The 18,295-nt window shown below is 40.4% G+C and overlaps 1 protein-coding gene across 2 annotated transcripts; it reads left to right on the forward strand.

Moving 5' to 3' along the window:
• The first annotated feature begins 4,333 nt into the window (after window positions 1-4,333).
• Window positions 4,334-16,387, forward strand: CCDC126 (coiled-coil domain containing 126). Of its 2 annotated transcripts, none has more exons than XM_048951323.1 (4): window positions 4,334-4,461; window positions 13,234-13,363; window positions 13,909-14,308; window positions 14,966-16,387. In XM_048951323.1, the coding sequence occupies exons 3-4, from the start codon at window positions 14,071-14,073 to the stop codon at window positions 15,145-15,147; spliced, it is 420 nt and encodes a 139-aa protein (XP_048807280.1). In that variant the 5' UTR covers window positions 4,334-4,461; window positions 13,234-13,363; window positions 13,909-14,070; the 3' UTR covers window positions 15,148-16,387. The 2 variants fall into 2 exon arrangements, with proteins under 2 accessions (XP_048807280.1, XP_048807281.1); XM_048951324.1 differs by having other exon boundaries at window positions 4,414-4,535.
• The last annotated feature ends 1,908 nt before the right edge of the window (window positions 16,388-18,295 follow it).

The following is an 18,295-nucleotide window of genomic DNA, read 5'->3' on the forward strand; positions in this document are numbered from 1 at the left end:
CAGCTTTCCCAGAAAGGAACAGAGCTCAGAGGTGCCCAAGCAGCCAGGGAGCGCTCCCTAAAGATCACATCCTTGCTTCATGAGGCATGCTCCAGGGGCTCCAGCAATCAGCAGTGCCTGCAGCTCTGCCTGGCTCTCCTCCAGTCCATCACACAGGATTCCAACAGCACCTGTACAGCCACTCCAGCCAGGTTGCAGCAGAGAAGCTCATCCCTATGCAGCTGGGGCAGAAATTCCAATACAGCTGTAGCAGAAATGCTAAGTCACAGCATGAAACAGTGAGCACCTGGTGGGAACGTAGGCTAACCCAGGGGAGCTCAGTGCAATGCACCTGAGTGACCTGAAGGGGTGAAGTCAGGATCCATCCCTTTCCAAACCTCACTTAAGGGTTGGCAGTGGAGGCAAGGATATCTTACCGTAGAGCCTTAGCTACCTGTGGCCTTTCAAAGGTAAACAGCTTTTTTTTCCTTAGTTTCTACAGCAGCAGCTGCTGCTTTTGGGCTTATCCTCACTTGCTGCAGTCTAGGACATTGCCTAGAGGACTGACTCTGCTTTTACCCTGTGCTTTTCATTGCACTGTAACTTTACAATAGCCATTGTGTATGCTTATCTGTATGTAAAGGATTGGTGTTGTTTCCTACATCAGTGAAGCTGATTAAATGAAAGGCTGGGGCTCTACACACTAGCCTTTCCTCTTTTTGCCCAGAGAACCAGAAGCAAATATTTTAACTAACCAATACCACAGTAGTAAAAGTAGGTGGCATATCAGAAAGATCTTCATTCTCTAGGCTTTTGAAATGTTTCATTTTGGCTGAAAGCTTCTTGCTTTTGACTTCTCTGAAAAGTTTAACTCCTTAACCTTGTTTAATTGCAATTAATTTGTCATTCCTAAAAGGCTAGGCTATATTGTAGACACTGCTGTTGTCTAGCTTTCCAAAATACATTCTTAGTCCATGTCCTAATGTCTTTTATACCAGCTCCGCTCCATTCAGTTCTAGTAGATAGGTTTGCTCATGTCCCCTTCCCAGTGTAACTCTATCAGTGAGCAAATATCCTACCACAGGATTGCATTCTGTTCTGGCATAATCCGATCCTGGTCCTAGCTGATGCTGCATATAAGCAGAGGGAACAAAAGGAAAAGGACACAAAAGCCACACTTAAATTCTAACACAAATAAGCTTATCAGTCTTCTGCCACCAGGTGGATCAGTGGAAAAAAAAGGGAACCAATAACAGAGTGGAAAAAGAATATGTATATATAAAATACAACACTTAAAAAAAAAAAAAAAAAAAAAAGAGGGAGGGGAAGGAAAATGAGGCAAGAGAACATAGGACAGGAATATATTCTCATTAACATGTACATATGTGAGACTTAGCCACAGTGTACAGTGACAGTGCTTCCTAAGTACCAATATTAATTCCAGTAGTATTTTAAGATATTCTGATGGTTAAAATAAAATAAAAAAAAAAAAGTAGAAACTGATACAAAGACCTACTTGTAAAAAAAATAAAATAAAATCAGATTTACATTTTAAATTGAAAACTGCAAGCACTCTGTGTTTTCCACAACCAGCCTGTCTTCATCATTTCCTACAATAAGCTACAATAACATCAGCACAGCTTCCTGGAGTCTAAAATTGATAATTATTTGATATTACCTGTGTATTTCAGGTTTGACTTTTACAATCTATAAGGTGGCGAGGATAAAAAGAGTATATGATGAGATGCACGTTCAAGAAGGATGACCAAATGCATGAGGCCTTCAGGCAACAGAAAAAAAAATATTATTAATAGTTGAGAGTTCCTGTAAACAGAGGATACATTTATAACAGAGACATATCTTAATTTGCAATCCCACCAGCAAATCTTCTTGTGCTTACACTATTGACAGATTTCCCTTTCTTTCCCTTGCAAGCTCTAAATTTCATATAATTTATATTTGCAAAGATATTACAGCTGCTCACTGCGTGTCTGTGAAAATAAAGGATTAATCACTGTGCAAGTAGTACAGCAATAAATGGCAGTAAATAGCTGTGATACATTTGTTACATGAAGTCCATTTCAGCTGTTGTTTTTGATCTTTTCTTGATGTTAGGGGAGAATTATTAATGAGAAAGTGCTTACAGAAACTGATGAGATTATTTGCCTTTGGAAAATAATTCTACCAACAAATTTATTGGTGGTGTACAACATATAATCAGTCTCTTCCCTCAAAAGCTAAATTATGAAATATTTCATGTCTTAATTTTTGCCTCTTGTCTGTGTTGTGTAATTTAGCAAAAGTCTTTTTTCCATGGGACAGATTGAATAATCAAAAATTTTAAAAATTCCTTTAACGCAGCTTCTTATGGTTTCTCTGTGGGAATGCAGCATCTAGCTCAATAACTGTATAATCTTCCAAACTGAAATGGGCCTTTGGGTGAACACCAATATTTTTCACACCAGCAAGAAAAATTCATTTTTCCAAAGTAGCTCTTACAAGACTGAAATAAAAGCACTGTAGACTAGTCAGCATCAGAAAACTCATACAAGTAAATATTTGCATACATGTCTGATTTGCTGTCTGTTGGGATACCACCTACCCCCAGTTCTATTTGTTTTCTTAGGCCTAGGCCACCAACCCCTCTGACGCATTAATATCCTTTTCTTCCTGTTGGAGCAACAGATTTAAATGCTGAATTTTCCCATGTCTAATCCATTCAGAAAAGAAGGTTGAAAAATTCAGAACTGGCAAGTAGATTCAGACAAGCACTGGAAATGAGGGAAGAAATGCACATGTGGGAAGATGGTGTGATCAGCAAAGTGAAAACACTGCTTTCTGCATCTCTGTTTATTTTACAAGGTGAAGCTATGCATGCAGAACAACACTGCAAGTAAAACTTTCTAATACACTAAAATTGAGTTACTTGATTGGTAACAGGTATGAGAGCTAGCCTAGACATAGAGAATTCTGAAGAGATTAAGTAAACTAGAAGTACTTCTGATCACAGCAACGTGACAGTTGAAGGTGCCCACACCTTCACATTTGGTAAATTGATACCAATTTCCTTATATGCAGCACTGTAGGAATACGATGTAACTTGCTGGCACAGCTCTGTACGTACATCTGACTTACATGAATGTTTGAATACTATGGCATTAGAGTGCCGAAGTGCCAAAGCTGTGAGTAGCTTCTGCAACCCATTACAATAACTGAACTGTATGTAACAGCAAACTAACCACATGCCAAACCAGATGGATGGTGAGAGCTTCTGTGCCTACCGTCAAAATTCATTTACACCAGTAGAGGGCAGAAATGATAACTTTCCCATTTTTGTAAAGGCTCCCTAACTTCATCCAAATCGTAGAATTGAATAGGAAAGGACCCTTAAAGGCCATCTAGACAAACTTCCCTGTAATTAACAGGGACACTTACAGCTAGATCATGTTGTTCAGAGCCCTGTCCAGCCTTTATCTTGAATGTCCCAAGAGTTGAGATATCTACCACCTCTCTGGGCAACTTGTTCCAGTGCTTCACTACCATTATTGTAAAAATCTGTGTCCTTGACATATCTAGTCTAAGTCTCACCTCTCCTACTTTGAAACCATTTCCCCTTGTTCTGTCACAACAGATACTGTTAAAGAGTCCGTCCCCTTCTTTCTTCAGCCCCCCTTTAGAAACAGAAAGGCTGCACTAAGGTCTTCCCATATCCTTCTCTTCTCCAAGCTGAACAGCCTCAGCTCTCTCAGCGTGCTCTCACAGGGGAGGTGTTCCAACCCTTGGATCGTTTCTGTGGACTTTCTCTGTTCACGCTCCAACAGGTCCACATCTCTCCTGTACTGAGGACTCCACATCTGGACGCAGTACTCCAGGTGAGGTCTCACCAGCACAGAGCAGAGGGGCAGGACCACCTCCCTCACCTTGCTGGCCGTGCTACTTTTTGTGCAGCCCAAGATACAGTTGGCATTCTGGGCTGTGAGGGCACACTGCTGGCTCATGTCCAGCTGCCACCCACCAGTGTCCCCAGGTCCTTTTCAGTAGGGCTGTTCTCTAGCCTTCCATCCCCCAGCTTGTGCTGATAACGGAAGTTGCTGTGACCCACGCGTGAGACCTTACACTTGGCTTTTCTAGCCTCATACGGTTCTCCTAGGCTCATCGCTTCAGACTGTCTAGGTCGCTGTGGATGGCATCCCACCCTTCAGCTGACGTCCCTACGTCCACCGCCTCGCCGCCGGCCCTAACGGCGCTCCCTGGAGAGCAGCGCGGCCGAGAGCACCGCTTCCGCCGAGCACGAGCCCCTCCCGCTGCCAAGATGGTGGTTGCGGAGGGGCTCCCAGGAGGCGGGAAGAAGCGGTGTTCTGCGCATGCGCCGCAGGGGCGTTGCGGCAGCCCTCCCGGTGGGGAGGGGAAGTAGGCGGGCCTGTGGGCGAGCGCCGAGTGGTGCGGTAGGGTCGGTGGAAGCGGAGAGCGGAGCGTTGTCAGGTGGGTGCGGTTGGGAGCAGAGACAACGCGCAGTGTGCGCGCGGGGAGCGGGAGCGTCCCACGTGTGCAGAAGGGTGAGGACGGCCGTGCGCTGCGCCCCAGGGTCGGGGCCGTGCGGGGAGGTGGGCGCACCGCCGGCATGGGGCCGGGGAGGGGTGAGCGGGCGGCCGCGGCTTGCCGGCGGCCGGACCCGGGCTTCCGCTTCGCCTCGGCGCCCGCTTTGTTCGGCTTCGTAGTTTTATTTTCTTGCTTGCAGGCGCCGGCTGCTGGCCGGCGTCCGCGCGGCTTTCCTTCCCGTAGCGTCGGTTGTGCGTTATTTGCGATTTTTCAAGTGTGGAAGTATCCAGTGAGGTAGTGAAACATCCGATATAACTTAAGCGGGTCTGGAACTTGCTTTGAACTCGCAAAAATCCGTCGTGGTTTCCTTCCTCGCATGCAGTGGCCTTTCAGTCAGCAGCGGTGAGTGCGGTGACTCTGCAGGATTTACTTCTGCCTCGTGCTCCAGTGACCCGGCTTGTGGAGAGGCTGGGCGCGCTCAGCGCTGCGATGGAACTTAAAGACAGCTCGGCCCACGTTCGAGCAGAGGTGGAATCATTAGCTGTAGTAATTTCCGTTAGCGTTTGTAATGCGCTAGCATCTGTCTCCCTTGTTTCTGTAGTTTCATTAATCACTCAATAAATTTTTTTTTCAGTTTTCTAATCCAACACGTTAGCATCCCGTATGTTCTCTTTTACGTATTATGTCTCTAAAAGATAGTGACAGAGAGAAGGGAGCGCAAGTTCTGGGTTTGTGTGCCGCAGAGCGGTGCAGAGAGAAGACGTGTGGTGTTTCTTATGACTTTATTCCCCTCAGTGGGTAACTTATGGGAGTGGGGGGAAGCTTCTCTCTTTAGAAATTGAGCTTTGTCGGAACTGGGATTTTTATTTTGTAACAAAGCCTTCAGAATATGAGCACGTTGAATATAAAAGCTAATTGTGTATGAGATTTGTTCTGACTAATTGTGATGTGTTGTTATTCTGCTGCAAGTGTCATGAATTGCGATTGCATCCTTGTGAGGATATCACGGAGAAGAGACAGGATGGTGGTGGTAACAACGCACTGTGAGCAGCATCTTGTTCTAGTGTTGCAGAGATTGCAGTTTTAGATCAAATTTATTGCTCCCTTTGTTCCTAGTTTGACTGCTGGATATATCCATGTATAAAGCTGAAATTTTTGTGTCCTATTTATGTTATTTTATGCGTTTCAGTATGTTCAGTGATTTAACTGGGAGCTCCAGAGAATTAAGTAATTGTGATGAAATCAATTCGGTCCAATAAGTAGGTCTCTCTCTTAAAGCTTTTTCAGGTAAAAATGTAGCTATTTGGAGTTCTTTTCGTTTCTTGTTACTGCTTTGTTTTAAACCCCCTCATGGCTTCTCGCTTCCTGAGGGAGGCATTGGTATTAGGTAATCCCATGCTGTTTAGCTTGGAGGTTGAATGTTGTTTAACCGCTAAAAGTAAAATATTTCCCCTGGAGTTCATGAGCACTCATACCTTTTTTTGAGAATAGCTACAAGCACTGGTTTTTGCATCTTGCCCACACTGTGAGTAGGATAACTGCATGCTGACAGCTTAAATTGTCAGCTGTGTACACTCCATATCTGCAGACAAGTAAGCATCAAAAATACATGTTAAGTTGTTTACAGTAGCTGTCAAAAATCTGTTGCGGATCTCAGTCATTTGGATGAATGTGTTTTGTCCTGGTGGAAATTTACTGCTGAAATGTTCTTTATAAGGTATTTGTTATTTGAAAAGCCCTTTCAGCTGTGACTGAAATCTTGCACCGTCGAGTGGGCTGGGTTTCCTGAACCAAGTGTTAGTAACAGTCTCTTAACTTTTCTTGTATGATTATCAGATTTACAAGAATTATTTTATCGCTTGCCTGTGCCATTTAAAAGGTTAATTTTGAACTAAGTAGGTACTTTGTTTATTTAAAAGAGGGTGTGTGCTAATGCTGGACTTGAGAGGACTTCAATTTCACTGGGGTAAATTTTATCTCTGCAGTAGCAACAAAGAAATGAGGCTACCTCAAGATGGACTGCCTGGATAAGTTTCTGGGTATCTTCTTCTTTTGAAGAATGAATTCTTCTGCTTTCCCTACTTTTATGGTTAAAGATTGTCTGTCATAATGCATATGATGTTAAGGTAAAATGACAGAGTAATCTAGCCATAATGGAACATGAAGAAGGAGCGAAATCGTCTGTCTTTAACATTTCCTCTGCTTTCATTTTAGGTCAGCTTCCTGGGAGAGGGAGTGTGAGCCTGAGGCCTGGTCCATGCTGTAGTGTGACCACTCAGTGGTATTCTTGATGAACGAGTCTTGCGCATATCCATACTTAGTTTGAATTCTGAGGGTTTCCTGAAATAAAATCACACATGTTACGTCCTTCCTCTCTCCCCAGTATGCTCTTTTGCTACTTATTACAGGAGTAGTGTTTCTATGAGTGCTGTGTATATGCATGTGGGTGTGTATGACCAGTTTTACAGAGGCAAACTTTCTGCCTTTGTAGCAGTCACTTTACTAGTTGGCTTTAATCCCCCTCCTTCCCTCCCAGTTATTTTTAAAACATTTAGTGAAAATCTCTCTCAATTGCCCACGTTGATGGTCTTGAAATTGTGGCTCCTGGTATAACTAGCTAAAATTAGCCAAATGTTAACATTTCAGAAGGAAGTTTTGGGTACGTGGTGCAAACATAGCTGTGAAATTTCACAGAGGAAGTTGTCAAGGAAGTGTCTTTTATAGCCTGGTATTCAACTGCACTGAAAATATAGTGGCAAAACTAGCAGAAGAAGGTGGGGTGGTACCTCATGCTCTGCTGTAGCTGTGGTTCTTGTGAGCAGGTGTCCCACTATGATGGCCTGAACGACAGTGGCAGAGCATACAGACAAAAGTGGACCAGATGAAGTGAAGAAGCTGTTAAGAAGTTGTAGGAATGCTTTGAGGCCCAGATGGACCTAGTGGGCAGCAAGTAGAATATAATATACTGTCCCCATTGATGTTTGCTTGCTTTGAGTTTCTTCATAGCACTTGCCAAGTCATTTCCCCTCTCAAAACCTTGGCTGACTGCCTGCAGACAAGGAACAAAGAATTTCTGTTGGTTGATTTTTTGAAGCATTTGCTGCCAGTGGTAGGCAAAACAAAGGGGAGGGGAGGAAGAAAAAGAGAGGCAAGCCAGGATACTTTACAGGAACCAAAAGGTATTCAGCAGACTCCTTAGGCTAATGCAGAGTAAGAAGAGTCATTGGCAGAAAATGCAAAATAAAAAAGTACAAATTGGGTTACATTCAAAATTGAAACAAGTCACCAGAATTTCTCAAATTCTGCAGTACTAAATGTCGTGTAGCATTTGGGTGCTCAGATCACTTTGATCAGAGACACTGTAAACCTGATGGGTGGATCTTCAAGTCTAAACTTTTTTTATTACTTTCAATTCAAAGTCCACCTGCAATAAGTTGTTTGTGTGCTGTTCCCAGAGGCTTGTGGGAGATGAATCTGCTGCTTACCTTCTTACCCATTCTTGAGTGCTGTTCTTTGTATTTGAGCCTAGCAGACATTAGTATTAATTCTTTCTATCAACAGATCAGTGCTGCAGTCTGAAAAGGGCTTCAGGCCATATCAGCATCCAGGTGTAGTATTTTGAAGGACTTTGTTGTGCCAGGCATCACTGAGGCTTTTGGCAATAGGATATCTTTTTTCTTTCCCCCCCAGTAGTGGCATTTCTTCGTTGACCAGATTTTACACTGGCAGTAAAAGGAATACTTAATGTGCTGAGGGTTAGTCTTGTCAAAAACCAGCTCGAATGTGGTTTCATTTGTCTTGGGGCACACTTTGCTGGTAATTTTTTGCTACCTAGTAGAACATCTAGGTCTTTTATGGAGCTGTGCAGCTCTTTTCTGTCATAGTTTCTCAGATGGAGAAATATATATACATATATACACAAATACATTAATATATATATATATAATTATTTTCTCCTGGTTCTCACCAGGAGTCGCAGTCCTGTTATAAGAGGATGTACATAATTTCTCTGAGCATCAATTTGTCAATGGCACCCTGTGCAGACTTCTGTCCCGCTGCCAAGCAGATAGCCAGATAAAAACACAAAGAAACAGAATATCAGAAATCAGTTTTGATTTTCCTGTTCTGGAAAAGACTTGGTGTGTGGCTCCTGTGCTTCTGTGCTTATTTCATTGTCCTCATCTTCGAAGATTAGTTGGTCGGTATGTACATTCAACTGCACTTCTGTGCTTTTTTGTGTCAGCCATTCTCTTCTTTAAGCTGCACAGTGACTGATCTGATAGGTCTCCAGATACCAATGACACTGTTCTCAGTGTGATGTCTGTAGGTTAACTCACTATGATTTTGGAGATTTTCTGTTGGAAAGTCAGAAAAAAGGTTTTGGAGTTTGTAGAGATAATGAGGGATGGGTTCTAAATACATGTGTAAAAAAGAACTAATAGAATATTGTTGATGGAACCTTGGAAGCTTTTCCAGGAGTTCTGTTAGGCTCTGTGATTTGGTTTTCCAGAAAGGTACGTTGACTGTTTCAATGAGAGCATCATGCATTCTGTTTGCAGCTTGTTTGTTAATATATCCCCACTGCACTGAGAAATGTTTGCTGCCATAAATCTAACAAATTCCTAGTACGGACTAGTAAATAATTTTAGTATGCTGATTTAAAATCCCTGATGTTTTCAGAAAGTTGTTACACTTCCACTGAGACTGTAGTACAGTACTGTACAATTACTTCATAGTAACCATTAATCTCAGCTTTTATTGGTACTGTTCTAGTTTTTGTCTGCTCTCTGTTCTTTTGCAGCATTTTTCCCCTTCATCTGCCTGTAGATGGATGCAGTCTTGTTGGTTCTATTTGGCGTTTCTTTTTTATGTCTTGATAAATCACTTTTTGTTTATACAGTTAATGATAATTACAAAGCCAGACTTGCTTTGGAACTCACCGTGTCATGTTGTTGAGCATAATTTGTCAGTCAGACACAGAGAGTATTATCACAGTATGTAATACATTGAGTAAAATTGCTATTTATCAAGGTTACTTCCTTCATATATTAGTTTGAGACCTATACAGATAAATCTCTGGGGAATTGCTTAGAAATTATTGCTTCAACACTTGGCATTCTGTCTTTCAAATTAGGTAACCAAAGGTGATTGAATCAGGCTATGTTAATAATACTATATTGAGGGCATTTTTCCTGGCTTCATCCTGCAAAGTAATGTGATTTGGAGGCTTCTGTTCCAGTCCCTCCCTCTCCCCCGTATTTACACTGTTTATCTTTTTTGCTGAAGCTGCTCACCAGAAGCACCTGCTGGTTGCCCGCTCCTTTCTTGTGCCCTTATGCTCAACTTCCTCTGTGCTGTCGTTCTTTCCAAGCCAGGCGGTCCGGACCATCTCTGCTGCAGTTGCAACTTGCTGTTCTGATGTCGGTAACTGCTTTTTGCAGTTTTGTGAAGGGAGATCACTTGGACAGACAAGAGCAGTGATGGTGAATATGTACAGGTCTTTCATGAGCTGACTGACTAGCAGAACTGACTGTGCTGCAAGGTGAATTGTAACCTGTTAAGAAATTGAGTGTGCCTTGTCTTCACAATACTCTTTTGTTGTGTAAGAGGATGTATGAGGTGTGCCTTTGTCTTGCAAATTGTTGCGTTTCTTGTGAGGACATGGTTGTCATCTCTGGGTTTTGCTAGGAATAAATAATGCAGAATGTAAGGAAAACTGCAGCACGATTCAGCTATCATGGTTTTAAGTATGGCTTGGTTTCCATGGAGCAGAGTCAGTATTAAGATTGAAGTCTAATGCTATTGTTAAGTAGCATCAGAGAGTAGAGCTTTGCTTTATTACAGAGCATACAATGGATTTTACCTGGCATTTTCTTTGGTCCCTATTTCTTTCATTTCACACACTCATGATAAAATTGATGTGGTGACTTCAGAGCCAGCACACAGGTGAGAGGATAGAGGTGTGATTTATTTTGGAGAGGACAAAGTCCTTAGTTCACTGTTTTCATTGTGAGATATGTCACTGTTGTGTCATCACTGGATGATGTTAAATCAACACTGACAGGTTTTGACAGTAGATTTCTTAAACTGTGGTGGCGACAGTGAGCAAACCCGAACTCTGTTGTAGAAGTGAAACCAAGTCTCTGTTCTGAAATTCGCTGTAGTTTCAAGCTCTCCTGTTGCCTCTGGCTTGGGATAATCATTTGGAAAATAATTCAAATATTCACTTTGGCTTCAGTGATCTTAGAAAAATTGCCTCTTGAAACGCTCATCTTTGCCTGCCTGTTGATTATCTGGAAGATGCTCATTTCTGCATGGTTCCTGGACTTGTCATTTTGCCTGTGTAGTTGCTGTTTTGTTTTGTCCTCCTCCTCCATGGAATTTCAAGATTTGTCTCATCCGTACTTCTGTCTTCACGGTCGGCTTCACTTTGTCTTCAGCAAGGGATGGCAGGAGCTCCAGCAGTGTGTAATTCTGTTCTTTTTTCCTGTTGTTTTCTGCAATGACCTCCTTTGCCATAAAATCACTTCAGTTGAGGCTGGGAGAGCAGTAAGCCTGGGTTCCCACACAGGCTGAGTCACTGTGAAGAAGGAAGTCTCAGCTGCTTTTTTTTCCCCTTTTCAGCAGGAAGTAGTAGGTAAGGAGGAATTAAGAGAATGAGGGGAAAAAATCACAGGGAGCGATGTTAGTTGTTTTGTACAAGTGTGCTGTTATTTCATTAGATGTTACCTCTGTATTATTGAAAAGAAAAGAATCCATTCTGAGTACAATTGTTTTAAACTATAATGTTCGTGCTCCAGAAGTACCAACCTTTCAGGTCAACAAGAGATTCAAGGTTTTTCCAGTCCTTTTTATTTATTGTGCTATTTTCTTCCTAATGTCTGCTGCTGCTGCTCAGAAGCCCTTTTTTTTTTTTTTTTTTTTTTTTCCCTACCTGCAGATCACTTGAGTGATTGGCTTGCTTGCCTTTTTTCACTCTGCTCTGTGTTGATCTTGGAAGGTTTTTGCTGAGTGTGTGTTACAGGTGACTGGAAGCACCTATTTCTCAAAGGAGTAAGAGGCCACATCTCCAGAGCTCTGAAATAACACTGGAATTCATATGAGGGTGAAAGCCCTCTTAAAAATGCCTTTATAACATAGGTAAAGTGACAGCTGCAAATAATTGCGTTCATTCTGGTAAACCTTACTCCCTGTTTCTTTCTCTGGGTTACTTGTGAGATGTTACGCCATTTGCCCAGCAGGTTGAGGCTGCTAGTTTCAGTGGTCAGCGTGTGCACTGTGAATCAAATACATGTGACAGAGGCCCACTCTGTAGTTCCCGCTGCTCTTTGGCAAGAGTTTATTCAATCTGTTCATCTTGGCCAGGGTTCTTATCTTGGCTTGTGGTGTTACTTACAGTGTGGTAGCAGAGTTATTGCTACTGCAAAGCTCTCTAGTGATACTGTCTAGTAAAGTGGTTCAGGATGAGATTTGAGTGGGGATCTGTGGGAGCGGAACTTCATGAAAATTCTGCAAGAATTATTTCAAACAGAACCAAAAAAAAAAAAATCAGGTATGCACACTTCAGGCTTTCAAGAAGGGGGAGTGGAACTTCTGGTCTTCCTTTTTGAGGGAGGTATTGTTTGTTTTGAGTCATCACATGAGTGCACTACTGTGGTGCATCCTGTGTAAATGTTTTCCATTGTGTTGGATGCTATCCTGGGATTATGTATCTGCCTAACAGCATAGGTGCAGTAACCTATTCCTGATTCACAGGGTTCTGTTTACCTCTTATTTCAGTACATCTACATCAAAAGTAAGATTTTGTGTACTGACAGTTTATCCTCGTGCAATGCCTTGTGACTTCTCAGCAACTTTGTTCTCCAAGTCCTCATATCGCCCCTGGTTGGGGTTTAGAGTTTTCAGAGTACTGTTGATATATTAGCTAAGAATGAAGGTTTAGAAGCAATCAGCACAACTCAGAGCACTGCTGATGGTAACACTTCAATTTGCTGTAGGCTGTGGTTTGTTGGTATTAGGCCAGTTGCAGTACTGCGCAGAGGTGATGAACATACCGTGGAGACTGAGTTCAGTCTAGGTGAGTGCTCAGCAGGATGAGGACTGCAGTCTCAATATTCTGAGCTAACCTTGTCTATTCAAAACAAAGACTGAAGTATCAGTAAAGGAGGTTTGCTGAAGAGCGTGTATCTACAGTCAGAAAACTACTTGTGTCAGATTACGTGTGGGAGAGAATGGAGAGTAACGTGAAAATGCAGTTATGTAGAATCAGTTGCTTTTTGCAGACTTAAGTGATGGGAATTTCAATTATTGATGCTTTTTTGAGAGGAAGTTGGAGTTAGCTGGGAGATGAGAAATGATGACTGGGTTATTTGAAGAGGAAAAATGAGTAAGAACACAAATTGTGGGTATGCAAATGTGATCAATCTGTAGCGTGTGTCCACCATAGCATAAGAAGAATGAGTTATTTCAGTGAGGTTCTTAAGTTTTGTGTTTTTTTTTTTTTTTTTTTAAACTACTGTGTTCAAATCAATTTGGGGGCATTCAAATGTAATAAAGTGGATTTGGATTGTGTGATTTCCTCTAACAGTGGCTTTAAAACTGAAAATGTATTTCATTTTGGCTCAAAGAGATCAATTTCAACTACTATATGGGAAAATTAAGGTCTTTTAGTGCTGCACTTTGTCTTGTTTGATTGATTTTTTTCTTCCAATACAGGGCTCCTAAAAGATGTCTGGCTTGTTTTACTTCAAACTGTCTGGCTATTTGCTGTTTAGCTGCTGAAGTTTTCCTACTGCTTGTTCTCCTGAATCCTTAATATATCAAGTTGTCAGAAGTGGCTGCTATGGTAAGTTTTCTTTTTTTTTTTTTTAATAGTAGTAGCAAGCAGCTAGAAGTGTGTCCAGTGTACATCTCTGTTTTGGTTTTATTTATGAGCAAGGCACCAAAAAGGGCAAAAAAACCCAAAACTGGAACACAACAGTACTGTACAAAAGCAGATGGCAACCAACTTGGAACTAACAAGCCAAGAAGCCTTGTTTTATCTCTTTATATTGCCCAGTGCTTCTACGTGAATAATAAAGATCAAGTGAGTCATTTCAGAAGTCAATTCCAGATGTTGCATTTGGGCTTACTAGTTCAAAGTACAGTATTTAAAATATTTAAGGTAACTTGTAGAGGCATAGAAGTTTAGAAGAACAAAAATAGAAAAAGAGGAAGCCCTATAACAGCAGACGAGACAGAAGGATGACCGTACCTCTGAGCAGATACAAATCTGCAGCTCTGTTCTATGTTCTGTTCTGCTGTAGTATTGCATTTGGAAAATTGTGTTTGTCATTGATCTCAACAACTACAGCAATTTTGAGTAACTAAGTAATGTTTTACAAATTTCAGGAATCAAGACCAGCTAAACTAAGAAGATGTATTCAAGATGATCCAGCCAGAAGACTTCTTACTTTATAGAAATTCTGATTTCATTTAATATGTAATATCACTTGACTAACCTAGGTTCAGTTATTCTTCTTGAAAGTAAGACACCTGTGGCCTTCATCAGAAATGTTTCTAACATTTTCAAGAAAAAACATGTCCCAGAAACTAAGCATGTTTTTACTGGTTTTTGGAATCATTTGGGGTTTGATGTTGCTACGCTACACCTTCCAGTATCCAAGACGTCAAAGCAGTGCTGAGCTGCGTGGTCAGATATTAGACCTAAGTAAAAGATATGTCAAAGCACTGGCAGAAGAAAATAAGAACTTAATGAATGGTGGCAGCGGAGCCTCTGTAGCAGGATATGGTAAGAGGGAAAAAAGCATCATAATTGTTCAGATAACTTTTTAAGTGGAATCCATGAGGTTGTACTTCTTGAAGCAATATATGTTGATTGCTCTTTAAGAGAAAATATCTCTTTCTACTGATTATTTTGGTTTTAGTACCAGGTAAGTTTAAATGTCATCTTTGTCCCAAATTTGAGAGAAGACAGTGATGCAGTGTGCTTTATAGCTTATGTAGGTGTATATGATATATTTTAACAGCAGATTTTCTGTCACTTGGAGGAAAGTGTTTAATAACTACTCTTTTATATTGGAAGGTATTTAAAAATATTCTATCACTGTCCAAAGCTGAATGGTGACACGTGGATATTATCTGGGTGAAATTTGAAATACTGCCTTTGAAGAATCACCACCCTTCTGTTTGAACTTGAAGTTTTGTTCTTAGATTCTTAATATTTAGCTGGCTTGCTTTACATCTTAGTATTATGAGGGTATCTTCCTAAAGTAACAAAGAAATTGTATTTAAAACAAACAAACACAAAAACTTGTAATTCTCCCACCCCTCAGTCTTTTTGAAATAGAATATTACACAGGATAACAAACTAAGATCTGAATATTTTGAAATAGCAGTTATTTTCTGCACGCAATAAATAACAGGAGTTTGTTTCATTGCCTTTCAGCTGATCTTAAGAGGACAATTGCTGTTCTTCTGGATGACATCTTACAGCGTCTTGTGAAATTGGAAAACAAAGTGGATTACATCATTGTGAATGGTTCAGCAACAAATACCACTAATGGAACTAGCAACCAAGTATCAGTAAATTCAATTAAACGTGCAAAAGCAGCTGGCAACATTAGATAGCAAAGCAGGCTGTGTTGTGTTGCTACATGTATGATAGGTCATAATTAAGACAAGCTTTATCTCTGGCTGGGGCAAAGCAGTAGCTGACTCTAAATGAAGCATACGCTGTTCTGTTGAAGAATGCCTGGATATGTGTGTATATATATAGGCCTAACTTATGTGCATAAGGTTGTTAAAGCACTATTTCATTGCCTTTGAGCAGTGCTTCTAAAGCGATCCTTGTTGTCTTTAAAAATATTTTGATATCATGATTTGATGTAGTATGCCCTTGGGTAATAACAATAAATGGACAGCAATGAGGTACTTAGAGGTAGGTTTATAAATGTATTTAAGTATAAATATAGCATATCTTTTGGGTAGGTGAGCAGCGTTGTAGCTTATTCATTTCTGTGATCTGCATTAAACAGGTAACTGAGGAGAACATCGTTAAACAGATGTTAGAAAGCGTGTACACTTAACAGTATTTTGTTACTCATTTGCTAAAATATTAAATTGAGGATAGCGCTTTAGGGGGGATAGCGTTTTAGAATTGTGACCCAAAGAATGTCTTTATTTGCACTATCAGAGTAGCTAGAGAGAACTTACTGTATATTTAAGAAAATTAGTTACAATAGGAAAACATCCCAGGTAGTTACACTGTCCAGGTGTGTCCGTGTGTCACAATTAAGGCAGTTAGATTACGAGAAGCAAACATAACCTGTGATATCTTACAGTTGTTTCTTACTAAGATATTTAAGTGTATGTATTTTTTAACTGCAGATGAAACTATTTAAGTGATGGAAATAAGTTTTAGATATGTGAATACTGTTTATTTTTATTCACTGCTGTTTCTTTTTAACTCATGAGTAACTTGTGATTTGTGATGAGAATAGCACACCAGCTCCCTGAAATGCTTCCTTATCAGGAGGGAGAGCAGCGAAGGGAGACGAGGCATCTCTGCCTTTAACAGAGATATGTACTAAAGGTGTCTTACCATGGAATATTTCAGAGCTAAGGTAATGTTTGCCTTATGTCTAAGTTAGCCTTATAGCAAAGCGAATTGCAGTGTGGATGCACTGTATTCCAAATGTTACTGAAGTCATATTCAAGTGCCACTGAGCCTGCTTTTTTAAAATGTAGTGAATGGTGAATGTTTTGCAGGGAGGGGAAGGGTATGTTCAGGGACTTTTGCCAAAAATGTGCTAGTTATTTATCTTTTAATGTGATGGGTCTTTTTCTTTCTTTTTCTTTTTTTTTTTTTTTTAATTAAAGTAATGGTCTAATTTTAATTAAGGAAAAACATGCAGTAAAAATGGAGGTGCTGGATGATATACCATCCAAAGTTCCGTGTCCTTTTTTCTTTTTTTCCCCTGCTGTTACTCTGGATTTGTATGATGGAAAACATAGTTAGAACCATAGCAGACAGATAACATTTTTTTTTCCTGTCAAATTGTGTGTAAAGTTGTACTTCCTTGCAGAAAGAGAAAAATAAATTTTTAATTGTACTTACAAAGACTCCTGTGTGTTGTTTTTTTAACAGTGCTGTCATTCTTTATGTGCCTCAGGTGTTTCAGGAAAGTTGTATGTCTCTGAGGTCTAGTAGGAGGTTTAGTGGTAACATCTACTACACTTGCAGCTGAATCACCAGATCCTCTTACTGTCTAATGTTTGGGAAACTTTCAGACTGGAGGTGAGTGGAGAAAGATACTGAAATGTAACAAAACAGACCTGTTTTAAATCTTTAATCATGAAGACCCCACTCTTAAATTAAAAGTAAGAGAAGTGCCATCTGCAAGTTTGTAATGTGGAGGTAGGTTTTTATATCTCTGTGCTTTTTATTCCTTGTCTGTTTGATCTGTAGCAATAGAAACCTTGGTGGTGCTCCTTGGCACTATAAAGAATAATGGAGGTGTCTTTGTGTATGTAAAGCATCTTCTCTTTTTCTTGTAAGGGTATATGAAGTCAAAAACAAATTTAAGGATTGCTAAAGAAGCCTAAAAAAAAAGCTGCCAGGTGTATATTTGTGAGCACACAGTTTGAATAGGATTTTGGAAACAGACATACTGACTTAAATGCAGTTATGTACCCCTCATGGTAATTCATGGTTGCATTAGTGAAGTTGCTTTTCTCAGTGTCACAATGACTTACACGAGCTGTCTTGTATTTAATGTGTGTATATATGTGTGTGTGTGTGTGTATGTAGGAAGAACAGTGAGCAAGCAATAGTATGAATGTTCTTTTCATAATACAGTTTATCAAGAAGCAAACTCAAAACATTCAACTAGCTTGTTGTACTTATTTTTACATGAAAGCAGCATTGCTAGGGCATGTATAGCATTATATCAGTATCCAAGATACATCTTGCCCCTTTCTTTGTGGCCGGTCCTGTTTGGTGCTGAGTGGTTCCACACTTTGGATGGATGAACAGATACTCCACTGACGCCCACTAAAACTGCTCAAAGCAAATCTGTTCATCCATTGTTGGGGTCACAGAATTTTTCTGATCTGTGTCCAATGAAATAAAAAGTAGTAATACAGCAGTGTAGCACAAGAATGTAGTGGTTTTTGTAGACAGTGCTCTGAAACATCCATCTTCTTGGCAGCCAGTAATATGCTGCACAGTTGTCTATTCCAAGTATCTACTCAATATTCGCTTTTCTTTAATGCAGTCATTAATGGGGTCTGGCTAGATAGATGCAAATATTTTCGAGTAGAATTATCTAATGCTGACAATTCCAGATGGCATCGTCAGACTCATGAAGGAGGCAAGTTGCACAAGGGACCCAAGTGTTTCCTTGTGCAGATACTTAATGTGGAATTAACTGCCACAGGAAAATGATTGGGAAAGTAATTACATGAACTTTGAAATCTAAGTTTATTAAGTTTTCTTAAAATGTCTTCAAAACCATCAAATCCATGGAATGAACTAAACTTCTTAACCCAGTTAATTGGTGATTTATTTTTCAGATGATACAGGGTGTCAGTGGACATCTTTAACGATTAACCCAAATGCGACCTCCTTACCCAGGACTTTGATCAGTTTGTGTTGCACAACCGGCTGGCTGCCCACAGGATTTGAGCTAATATATTTGACAGTATGGAAAAGGTTTTCTTTCAGAGGCAAGTTTTAATTTTATAGCAGCTAAAAAGGTGAATCAGACTTCTGCGA

The sequence above is a fragment of the Lagopus muta genome, chromosome 7 (genome assembly GCF_023343835.1).
Source record: "Lagopus muta isolate bLagMut1 chromosome 7, bLagMut1 primary, whole genome shotgun sequence".
In the NCBI taxonomy this organism is placed as follows: domain Eukaryota; kingdom Metazoa; phylum Chordata; class Aves; order Galliformes; family Phasianidae; genus Lagopus; species Lagopus muta.

Excerpts from the sequence above, each read along its gene's own strand:
- CCDC126 (XM_048951323.1), top strand. The coding sequence starts at position 14,071 with ATGTTTCTAACATTTTCAAGAAAAAACATGTCCCAGAAACTAAGCATG. Across the intron at positions 14,309-14,965 it reads AGCCTCTGTAGCAGGATATG|CTGATCTTAAGAGGACAATT; the intron begins GTAAGAGGGAAA and ends ATTGCCTTTCAG.